At 46.8% G+C, this 12,469-nt stretch overlaps 1 protein-coding gene across 1 annotated transcript in view; it reads right to left on the reverse strand.

Annotated features, from left to right (window-relative positions):
• Positions 1-290: 290 nt before the first annotated feature.
• Positions 291-12,469, reverse strand: part of March3 (membrane associated ring-CH-type finger 3) — a 143,156-nt gene continuing 130,977 nt past the window's right edge. Inside the window, exons 4-5 of the mRNA XM_021214934.2 lie at positions 5,768-5,977; positions 291-1,221 (exon numbers count right to left, since the gene is read on the reverse strand). Of these exons, the coding sequence (XP_021070593.1) occupies positions 1,063-1,221; positions 5,768-5,977 (369 nt within the window). The 3' untranslated portion in view covers positions 291-1,062. The remainder of the gene's footprint in view (positions 1,222-5,767; positions 5,978-12,469) is intronic.

Consider the following 12,469-nt stretch of genomic DNA (forward strand, 5'->3'; position numbering starts at 1 on the left):
TTTTTTTTTTTTCTTTTTAAAAATCTGACAAAAGGGTCTTCGATTGAGCGATTGAGCGCTAGGCTGTGAGGACAGGCTCTATTGTCACACCTACCTCAGTAGAGCAATGGGAATGCTAATTGATATGCAAAACAGGTTTAGGGGTCCTAGAAGCCGGATGCTTGGTTCCCGGAAGAAGCCGAAGGAGCTGAGGCGAGGCAGGAGCCAGAGCAGCCTTGCCTTTTCATGTTGGGAGACTATACAGGTTTTAAGAATTAAAAAAGAAAGAGTATTGCATCAGTAAGGTCTGCCTTTCACACACCAGATATTTATTATTAGAAAATAGCTTCTATCAGCTGTCAGTACCAAACAAGTGGGAAGGAGGGAGCTCCTCACTGCCGGCTTCCTCCTTAATATTTAAATAAACAGCTCACCGAGTGGTGAGCTGCCACGCCTTTTTTCCCTTTAAAAACTGAATAAATGAATGAGGTTTAGTACAAAACACCCTTCCAATGTGACTTGTTCTGCAGTAATTATGCTGAACAATTTGAATAAGGGACATAAAAGAGATGAAAAAGACCACTCAGGCTATCAAGTTAGCCACCAAAGAATCCACAGTAGAAACTGGGGAAATGAATAAACTAACCCAAATAAAACCCATCCAAACCAAGAAACCAGTTTGTACATTGGCTTTCCAATTTTGATTATCATCTAAATTATATATTTATATATATATATATATATATATATCTGAGATAGTAATAAAAAAGGAAGAATTGAATCGCATCCTCAGCAGGACAACCTTCCTCATATGTTCAAGAGGTGTTCAGAAAATTCCATACAGTATCTGCTAAATAGACATGTTTGGCAGCTTAGCAAGTATCATATGAGTGCAGCATCCATGATTTCGAAGTCAAACAGCATTGTTTCCTTCTGGCCGAGCTCTTCACTCAGGCAATGTGGTAACATGGCTCCAGATGACCCAAAGACTAAAGGATGGGCTTTGGGGTGGCTCAGCACATGGCCCCAGTACAGAGACTTCCAAACCCCAAACAACGAGTCCACCAACTGACCACACAGACATCAAACAATTGTCTCCTTTGAGTTCCTCTTGACTGAGTGGAGCCCCAGCAAGGACTGCTGGTTAGAAGGTACGTTGACAGACTTTGGAATGAGGAGAATCACCCTCTGATTGGTCCGACGCCATTCATTGTACAATCGACAGTGGTACCTAAATGACACCTGGGGTGGGAGAGAAGGATGAGAGAATCAACAGTGGCAGAGGTTGACAGCCAATTCAAGAAGTAAACATGTCATTTAAACACAGGACTGGGACAAGGGGGCACGGGGCAGGGGTCTCCAGCAAACAGCTGAGTGCTGGGTGTTCGGTACCCACCAAGACCCCTGCTAGGGCTGGCACACTGCTTCCTTTTCTCCATTACATACTGGAGAGATCAGAATGTGAGTAGGAAAATGAAGTTCCCTCTGCCTTGGGGTTTGTTCCCTAGTGGTAGTGCCCTGGCAGCCGAAGCCTCAGTCGGGTGCAGGCCCTGTCCAGCTGTGAACCCCAGACAATGCAGCTGCTCCGTTAGAGGGGAGAGGTGCTGGGATTTCATGAACTCTTCAGGATCCACACTGCACAGTGCAAAGGACACCACTCACAGTCAGAAATAAAGGACACCTCTCGTCCTGTGCTGTGACAGTCTGCAAGGTTGTGCTCTGGCCTGACCATGGTATTGAGTCCCGAGGTCAATAGCATATTTTCTTGTCTCTCCCCATGGATTCCAAGTGTATGGGGAGCAGAGCTCATGTTGTATTTATCTTTGCAGGTCCAGCACTTCTCACAGTGTTAGACACTTGGGAAGTTGCTGGAATCTGTCAAGTGAATGAGTCAGAAGATCCATGCTTTCTGACCAGAGTCCTGCTGAAGCTCCAGGGCCTCACTGTACCTTAGAGTGCATGCTTTTTATCTAAGTGTCTAGAATGAGACTTACAAGCTGTTTGTTTTAGAACAAGCTGGCAGAAACCGATGGCCTGCCCAGAAAATTCACATGGTGTTTTGAAGGTGTAATTTTTTTTTTTTTAAAACAGAGAAAAGACAGGGTCTCACTATGTCACCCTGGCTGGCCAGGAACTCACTGATGTAGACCAGGCTGACCTCAGATTCAGAGATCTGCCTGCCTCTGCTCCCAGTGCTGGCATTAAAGGTGTGTGCCGCCAAGCTCAGCTGAAGACATACTTTTACAGTTGAGGGTGAGGGCTGGGATATGGCTCAAGAAGGCAAGGCTCCTACCGGTGAGCCTGAGAGTTGGAGTTCCATTCTTGGGGCCCATATGGTGGGAGGGCTTCCCTATGCTGTCCTCAGCAGTCCCTCCTCAATGATGTGCATGGTCAGCCCCTAGAGCTAGCAACGTGAGAAGCGGCTGAGGGGACAGGCAGGCAGCAGACAGGCACACAGGGCTGGAGTGTCCCTCCTGAATCTAGTAGCTGCCTAAGTGTGTGAGAGCATCATTCACAAGCTTTAGTTTCCTTGTGTGTAAAGTGGGAACCTGAGGTGCTGCTAAAGCACTTAGCGCAGTCTTGCATGTACTCTTTACAGGTTATAAATACGAGAAGGATGATAACAACTTTGTGACAATTTCTTAAGATACTGGAAAAGTGAAGAAAGTGAGCTGTTTCCTTCCAGCTGGCTCTCAATGTGACAGTGGACCAGCTCCTGGGAGCTTGTTAGAATATGAAAATTCTGGCCCCAACCCAGACTTAACAAGATCTCTAGGTGAGCCAAAGGCACACCTAACCTGAGCAGTACTGCTCCAAGGGACACCAGGAGTCAAGGACTTAGCAGGTTTCCTTGTTCTGTGATCAGGAAATTAAAGGGGGGGGGGAAGCTCACTTGTGTAGACAAACAGATAAACAGATGAGACTATATTAATCTATTTAGTTACTGTTAACGACCAAAGTCTGCAGGCAAATTCAATCAAGGAGAACATCTTGAAGATCCTCCGGGGGGTGGGGGCGGAGGGAGATAAAGGAAGTTGAACACAAGGCAGAGGAGACCACAGGTCTGCAATGGCTCCAGGCTAATATTTGCTCCTGTTTCCAGATGTTCTAAGACATCCCCTTCCTTACAATGCAGTATCAGAGTGGGGAAAAAGTGAAGTTTAATTTAGAGGGATGAAGAGAATCGAGAAAAGCTATCTGGAGAGCTGCTGGGATGAAAAATGAAGCACCTCATTCAGATCTTAATGTAAGGAGAGGGTAGGAAGAAAATGCATAGGATTATTATTTTAAAATTACGATTGCTTATGGATTGATTTCCAAAGTTTATCTGCGTATTTATTCACTTAAAGGACACCGAACTTCTACCCTGGATGGGGTCTGTTTACGGGGGGGCTCTGACCACATGAAGGTTGGAAGAAGGGGGCTTCAGCATCCATGCCTCCCTTCCAGGAAGGCAGCAGAGGTGCTGTTATGAATCATAGTATAAATATGTGAAATGCAGGATATGTGACCTTGTGAAAAGGTCATTCAATCCCCAAAGGGGTCAAGACCCACAGGTTGAGAATCTCTGCCTTAAACCACGAGGCATGGAGACTATTGAGGGCGTGGCCTCTTGGAATCAAGGTGGGCTTCTCGGACGCAGCAGACTGCCTGTGCAGGCCTCTGAGTTTGCATTATGACAGGGCCCTTGTGGCCATGCGTTATCAAAGGCACTTTGAGGTTTGTAGCGTGAGCGCCTGTCCCTTGTCACACACAGCACCTGGCTGAGAGGCTCTTCCAGGAATGGCCCCTGTGAGGAGCCAGGCCTGGACTGCTGCCGTGTTTGTTTATCGAGACATTTTCACAGCATATTCTCCTTAAGCTTGACAGCTTGTTTACAATGGGCTGCTGCCGGAGGGCACTTTCCAAGTGCTGTCAGCTCCTGAATTACGGCCTTTGCCAGGGCTGCTCAGTACAGCATTTATCTGGGAAGGAATTATTCTATATTCAGTAACCTATTGCTGAGCCGACTCCACAGTGTGTGTGTGTGTGTGTGTTTTTCACACCAGTCAAGACAGAGGAGAGTCATTCCTTTCTCTTGCTACTCTGCATTTTTCTGGAGGGCTATGAGAAGGTGGAATTTGAAGGAGCAGGGAAGACACAGGAAGATGACCCCTGGGTCAGCCCATGGTGGGTGCTTAGACGTGTCACCAGATCTTATGGTACTTAATCTTCAAGATAACCCCAACCCAGGATTAGCAATAATTTCTTTCATTTTAGAAATTTCATTTTCTGCCTTGAGAAAATCTCTCTTGCTGAAGCGGAGGCTCATCTGTGCAGCTAGGCCGAGTGGCCCGAGAGCTTTGTGTTCTGTCTGCCTTTGCCTGCCTTACCCTGAGGTCACAGGCATGCAGAGCCACACCTCACACTTGATATGGGTGCTGGGGGTTTGAACTCAGCTCCACTGTACTATGTTCTCTTACACATCAGCCCTGCTTCCTGCCATATTTCTAACCATTCTCTCATCACAACGAAAACTTGGGATTAGTTTCCCTGTTTGATTGATATTGAAGCAGGACACACTTTAAAAGTGTGAACCATTAAAGGAGGAGACAAATAGTTTGATGTGGGGTTTCCTTAGCTGGGAATAGAATTTCCATATCAACCAGAAGTCTCATTGAGTTCTTGGCATCAGAACACACCCAGCTTCTTCATGGTTCAAGTCATGTCCCTCTTCCCGAGACTGAAATGTGTCCCCGACTGTCTGAACATCACTATGGGAGAGGAGCGCCAGAGCCGGAAGAGCTCACAGTGAGTAAGAAGGAGATGAAGAGAGGGTCTGATTGGCAGTGGGAGGAAGAGGGAGGGAGGGGGAGCTGGGAACAGTGAGAGGTGCTGACAGTGTGCCAGGGGATGTGGGAAGGGTGCTGCACTTTTGACGGGAAATACTACTGAATAACAATAGGATGTGACCAGATGATAGCTGTGCCCACACAGGAGAGTCACACCAGGAAGCGGGAGGCTGGGCCCTGAGGTATTCTTGAAGCAGCCTCTTCTTTAGCCCACCAGCTCCCACCGGACAGCACAAAGAGGGAGCAAATGGTTCCCTTTGTGGGTGCTTCCAATGGGTGCCTCAGCAATCAGCTTACTGCCCAAAGTCAAATGCAGGGCGAAGGGGAGGCTTAACTATTCTTCCTCATACACAGCAGGAACACTTATTGGGAAATGGCTTTTCTTCAGTGGCAGCAAAAGTCTTCTCAACTAGAGATAAATTAGTGCTTTCATGCGCTGCAGAGTCAATATCCCAACACACGGAACGATGATCAGGCAGAGCGCAGCGCCATGTCCAGCAAAGACTTTGGGCGGTGTCAGGATGCAGGGAGGAAACAGCCAGCAGGCAGGAGTCATGATCTGTGCAGAAGGCTGCAGTGAAACTCATTCATGACCTCTCACGAAGGAGCCCAGCAAGAGCGAGAAGCAGCAGGAAAGCAAGCGCCACGCCTTACACCAGCTGGAGTCCCAGTCCACCAGAGGGGAATGGACAGGGCATGTGTCAGACTCGTGAGGACTGGGAACCTGACTTTCCTTTATGTGATGTGCTCCTCCTTGCAGTGTGTATGTACATTCTCATTCATGTTCTCAGCAACCCCCCTGCCCCAACTCCTCCAAACCATATACGTGTGTCCTGCCTGCATTTGAAGGTCTGTTGTCAATTGGGCAGGTGAGAGGGGCTGCAGACATGAAGGAGCCCGTGGTGACAGCACCGCCAGCCTGAGCCACCCACACCCCAGCCACGGGCCATACTCACCAGTGTCCAGAAGAGGTAAATGGTGAAGAGTGCCACAGTGAGAGCAATGAGTCCGACGGCTTCCAGCCGACTACTAAAGTGCAGGTGGTCCACGGCCCCCCGCAGGCACAGCCAGCCTGAGATGGTAGCCAGAGGCGTTATAAACAAGAAGCACACCATGTCTCCAAACAGAGTCCGCTTCTCATGCTGGGGGCCAGGGTTTCTAAGCCACTGCGGGGGAAAGAGACAGACAAACATGTCAGGAGAAGGATGGCAGTGAGGGGTGGGGACACACTAGTCTCAAGCTGTCTTTGCTTCAGGATCTGGGCAAAGGCGCTTTTGACCCACCTAAGATGATAAGGAAGCACTGAGGGCTTATTCTCAGGCCTCTGCCCCTTGAATAATACCTACTACACGGGGGTGGGGTGGGGTGGGGTGGGGGGTATTGTAAAGTCCATGCTGAGGACGGCCTGCTTTCTATGAGAAGAGTTCAATGGTGACTGTTAGGAATGGCAATGACCCTGTGAGGGTAGATGAAATGTTACTCTGCTATGTTCTGTAGTGAGTGGTTCCCCGGATTTTCCTATGTGAAGGCTTGGTTCTGAGATGGTGATATTAGGTACTGCGACACTTTGGGAGGTGGTGCCAAAACGGGAGGCAGCTACAAAGGTTACCAGAATCAGGTCCTCGAAGGACATCATGGGATGTGGGGTTAAGTCCTTTGCCTCCTTAGGATGATACTTCTGCTTTGACACATACTCTGACCCCATGCTGCCCTAATCAGAGGACCAAACCATTATGGCTGTTATCCTTGGACTTATATCGTGAGAAACATGAGCATGAATAAAACTTTTTTCCTTATTAGTTAACTGCCTCAGGTATTTCCTTGTAGGGATGGGGAGCTGAGCACTACAGAAGTTAACAGCTGAGGTCTGAGACCTTGTGCTCCTGAGTCTCAGCTTCCCTGTGTATTGGCTCTGAGAATGTGGGCAGGATGGGGTTAGCTCAGCAGGCCTGGGTGCGGAAATCCTGCAAATCCCTAAGAAAGTCTGTTTGCAGGACTGGCTTTGGATTGGCTCTCAAGAAAAGACATCTAAATCCTTATAATAGTCTGACTGATAAGCATTTGTATGCCTGAGGCCTTAGGGCACATAACCAGACAGTTTATGCCAATAATGTGATACATATTTTATGCCTATTTTTGTTCTGAGGGTCTATGATCTAAGTGGCCGAGGTCAGTTACACAGGTAGCCTATAACCTGTGTGATTGACCCTAGTGATTCTAAGGCTCTGGTGAGCTTCCTCGATAGACAACATTTTACAGATAGTTATACAAATGACTGCTAAAAATGAAAGTGTAACTAGCTGGGTATGTTGGCTATGTCCATTGTTCTAGTACCTGGGAAGAAGAGGCAGAAGGCTTATGAGTTCAAAGCTATCTTCTGCTATATATGAGACTGTGTCAAAAAAAAAAAATGTTAAGTACATCCAGGTGACATCACTGGGAAAGGACATCTGGTAGTTTGGACTGTTTCCCAGGTGCCTTGTCCTGCTTCTCCTTTTAATCTGGATCCCTCTGCTGTAATGTCATACCTCAAGTGTGACAGCTTTGCCCAGTCCTGTGAGCCCAAGTGAATCACTGAATCCAAGGACAGTCTTGGTGACTCTTAGCACAAAATAACACTGGCCCAACTCCACAAACTTAGCAATGTCCCTGGGTTGGCTTTTCAGACCCCTAATGTCCTCACTCAGGATCTCCTCTGACCTGCAGAAAGACCAAGGATGAGAGTTTCTTGTTGAAAGACTAGGAAGGGAGTTTGGGCTGCTGTCGTTGCACTCAGGTGCACTCAACTGCCTTAGGTGGGGAAGTGCATGCCCCAGCACAGCCTATAGTCTGCAGTAGGTTACAATGCAATTCTGCATTTACATATTGGTGTCATCATACACAGTACTGAAGCCCAGTGGCTTTCCTACAGATTAGCCTGAAGCACAACCCAACCAAATGATCCTTTCTAGCTCCCGTTTCTAGCAGCTGGCCCATGTAGTGACAGAAGAGGCCAACAAGCCCTGAGAGTGAGGTACTGTAGGACATAGATGGGGTAGGTGCACTTCCATACTGTTCCCCCCAACAAACACGTTCCTGCGCTGTCTGTCAGCACAAGCCCAGTGCTGCCTTTTGATGGCACCAGACAGGAGCCCTGCAGGGTGCCGAGGGGAGATCCCATCTGGCCAGTGCAGCAATCCCTGCATCCCTACCATGGGCTGACACAGGCACATGGGAATGACCGAAGAAGGAAGGACAGGGTCATATGTGAGGACAGAAGCAATGCACAGGTGCCACACAGGTGGCAGGTAAGCTGGGGTGTGACTGGCAGAACCTCAAGAATAAGTCGAAGGGGCAGGGGGATAAGGCACAGAACAGTGTCTGTGGGAGGGGATCCCAGCACATCAGCTTCTAGTGATAACCCCCTTGAAAGCTGGGCTGAGATGCTGAAAGAAGTCAATCTCAGCCCCAAAGTGGGCATGAATTAATTTGGGGACACAGACAAGGAGGAGTCCGCTCGTTTGTGGATATGAATTCCACATTATGAATATTTAACACAGATACCCAAATGATCAAGTGCAAATCCATTAACCCTGCCATGTGCTGGCATGTCACCTCCCACACTTCAGAAGCTTCAGAGAGCTCTCATTAACTAACATTTTCTTGCCTAAATACTGGCATAACCCCTAAGAAGTGGAGGATAGAATTAGGCTGTTATTATCTCAATTGTACAGACTCTGAAAGGTTAAACGATTGCACCAAGTGACACAGAGGCCAAAGTGAGGAGATGGCTGGTCAGGCTCTCTCCACTGTCACCCAGATATGTTATAGTAAAATATTTGAAAATTTAAATAGCAAGACATTACTTAGGTTCCTAAAACAACAGTACTTAAGGTCTAGCACAGCAGTCCCTTTAGAGTTGGGTTTTCTCTGGAAGCAGACAGAAAGTCCATACGCTCACCTCTGCACCCACGTTTACAGGAACAGGGTTCTCAGCAAACATGCTACACATGTGTAGAGGATGGTTTGCTTCCTTGACCACAGCTTCCCTTTCCTTTACTGGGGAATTGTGGACATGTTTTTATTTATTTAAAGACAAGGTCTATGTATCTCTGGCAGGCCTAGAACTTGCTATGTAGATCAAGCTGGCCTCTAGTTCATCACAGAGATCTATCTACCAGTCTCTGCCTCCCAAATGTCAGGAATAAAGGGGTGAGCCACCACACCTAGCTGGACATATTTTATTAACACTAACTTATTTTACTTATCTATGTGGTCTCTGACAATGTCCTGTGCAAGGGATGCTCTAGCTATGACAGCAAGTATTTATGAACCAGTATTTACTTGATAAACATATGTAAGATTTCTATTTATTTATTTAATATTTCTTTGAGTGTGTGAGTGTAGGTGTGTACACACCATGGTGCATGAGTAGAGGTCAGAGGGATGCTGTGGGTGTTGGTCCTCTCTTTTCACCTTGTTTGGGACAGGGTTGCTTAGTTTACACTGGTGAGTACACAGAGCTTGTTAGTCCACGAGCTGCTGGCATTTTCCTGTCTCTGACTCCCATCGTCCTGGAGTACGCCAGGGCTGGGGGTGGGATTACAGACGGGTACTGCTGGATCTGGCTTTATCAAGTTCTGTGGTCCTCACCGGCATACGTGGCAAGTGCTTTAACCACGGGACTATCTCCCTACTCCCATATTTATCTAGCAAAGCAAACACAGAGGGGCTTAGGAAGCAGCTTGGTGGCACAGTGAATGCACAGCGTGCCCAAGGCCCTGGGTTCAAGCCTCACTACCCCCCTTCCTCCATAAAAGTGAAAACCGTGGATACTCTGATGCTCTGGTCCCTGTGGCTTGCAGTCTAATTGTTCCCTGATCTTCTGTATCCCTGAGAAATATCTAGCCCACTTGGTATGTCTCCAGTTGTACTTTACTAGCACCATTTTGGGAAGGCCCCACTTACTTTTCTATTATGTGTTAATGAAGCATTCTTAGTACCGCTAAGTGAAGTATGAGTTTTCTTTGAACCTCATGTGCCCCTGGACTCTCTGAACAGGAAGAGACACAGTAACCTGCTGTTGAGGAAAACATGGACAAACACTTATATAAACCAACATGGAGGTATTCAGTCCAGCAGAGTGTGTAACAGTGTTTGATCAGCTGAAACTTGTAACAATATGAAATAAATCCCAGAATTTACTTAAAACAGTAATTCCAAGTGATGATGCAGCCTTTTGTTTATACACATGGTATACTGCTGAGTAGAAAAACTTCTGGTTAGAATAGATACTCTGATCCTATGAATGTAGATATATTTATGCAGACATAGAAACTTAAATTTACTAACACATGGTGTATCATATGGACAAAGACTAGAGGGATACTTGACAAAGCAGTAGTTATTCTTGGCACAGAATTATGAGATTAGGACTGGTTTTAAGATTTTATGAAATATATTCTGTTTTTTTGGAAATGAACATGGACTATATAGTTATATCTACACATGCTTTGATAGAACATATATACACACAAACTCATTAGAGAGGGAGAAAAGGAAGGGAGAGGAGAGAAAGAGAGACAGAGACACAGAGAGAAACAGAGAGGGGGGAGAGGGAGACTGAAGAGTATCAGACGGGGTGGGGGTGGGGTAAGTGGGTGTCTGGCTGGTCCACAGCACCACAGTACAAACACCATTGAACACTGGTGTGAAATTCAGCCTGCAGTAGTCGCCCCCTCACAGATACTGACACAGGGGAGCAGGGAGTTTCATAACCTACCCAAGGATAGTTAGCAAGTTCAGTGGCAGAGTGGGATTCAAACCAGCCTCCCCTTTTTGTTCCTTGCTGTCTATATTAACACTTGTATTTTATACCAAATGGTAACTGTATGAGAGAACAGGTGTATGTTTTTTTTTTTTTTTTTAAAAACGTAGGGAAGACATGATAAGTCATGCTAATTCTGTGGCGTGCAAAGCTGGGGTTTAGGGAATGTATATCACGTTGCTGAATGGTTGGCTGCACAGGGTGTTATCATGTAATTCTACAAAATTTCCTGGGCTGCTGCTTTGATCGATGTTAATTCTTTCATCTAACCAGAATAAGGTCCAATTTCTGGGTGTTTAATCTCAGCAACATTATCATGCACATTGGGCCTAATTCCTTACAGGCAAAAGGTTGATCTCAATTACAGTGCCTTTGCTTTTCTGGTTCTCGTATGGCTTCTGCTTCTCTGTCAGTTACATTGACCCTACACTGAGCAAGGCATCCATTCTGTAGTGGTGTCTCATGCCCTAAGTATGCAGCAAGCATCAGGGAAGGTGTGAGCAGCCTTGATTTTCCCACTGGGCTTCATCCACACGTGCAGTGCCCAGGGCAGTGCTTGCTGCACACACGGTTCACATCCTGAACCAGGGATAGCAGCTTGTCTCCTGAGCCCTTACTATATATGCACAGCATTATCTTAAATGTGACATATAATAATTCATACCACAATTTTTGTAGAAGGTAAGCTGTACCAGAGTGGCCCTGGCTTCTGTCTGAGGTAGTCTAGTTCTAGTGAGTGAGCTCATAACCATTCTACCGTATCCTTCCTCATATCCTTCCTCATCCTTAGCAAAAACTGAGGGGAGAGAATAGAGGCTCATACCTTAACAGTTCTTATCAGCACAACAATATCTGCTTGTGGTGCTTGCCCTGGTGAGAGACACCACCATGCCACTGTGGACAGTGTTTGCAGCTAAAAGGCCAGTGCTGAGCAGTTTAATCTTACTCCTCAGCATTGATCTTGGCCTTCAAATGCAACCACACCAAGTGTGGTTGGTCGTTAGTTGCATTTGAAGGCCAAGATCAATGCTGGTGGATACTAATCTGTATGGCTTCTTTCAGCTTTGTTTTCTCTGATGCCACAAAAAAACAAGGCAGGCAGGTGTGATGGCTCATGTCTAATCCCTGCATTTGGGAGGCAGCAGTCAGCAGGGACTACCTAGGGAGAACTTGTCTCAAAAAGCCCAAACAAGCAAACAAATGAACAAACCAACCAACCCACAAAGCAGACAAAATCTTTGTTTTGAAATAGCCAGCAGTGAGCTGCGCTGCCCACTTGTCTATGGAAATCTTGTTTTAATCACTAACTTGTTCCTGAGCCATGGTGCTGATCTATTTTTGGAAATAAGTTCATCTAACAAATAGACCAAGGAGAAACCCAACTGTAATGGGCAGAGCCTGAGGCACTCCAGGAGTTAGCACAGCATCCCACTACCAGTGACATGGTCTCACTCACTGGCTGGGATGAGCCTCTAAGATGGTTTTACACTGTCACTATGTTAAATTCCTGTCTTAGGGCTTCTATTCCTGCCACGAAACAGCACGACCAAAAAGCAGGTTGGGGAGAGAGTGGTTATCTGGCTTACACTTCCACATTGCTGTTCATCACTGAAGGAAGTCAGGACAGGAACTCAAGCAGGGGAGGAGCTGATGCAGGGGTCACAGAAGGGTGCCCCTTACTGCCTTGCTCAGCCTGCTTTTTCTTACAGAATCCAGAACCTCCAGCTCAGGAGTGGCACTACCTACAATGGTCTGGGCCCTCATCACTAAATTAAGAAAACGTCTTACAGGTGGATCTTATGGAGGCATTTTCTCAATTAAGGGTCCCTCCTGGGCCGGGCATGGTGGCGCA

The sequence above is a fragment of the Mus pahari genome, chromosome 15, assembly GCF_900095145.1.
Source record: "Mus pahari chromosome 15, PAHARI_EIJ_v1.1, whole genome shotgun sequence".
Classification (NCBI taxonomy): domain Eukaryota; kingdom Metazoa; phylum Chordata; class Mammalia; order Rodentia; family Muridae; genus Mus; species Mus pahari.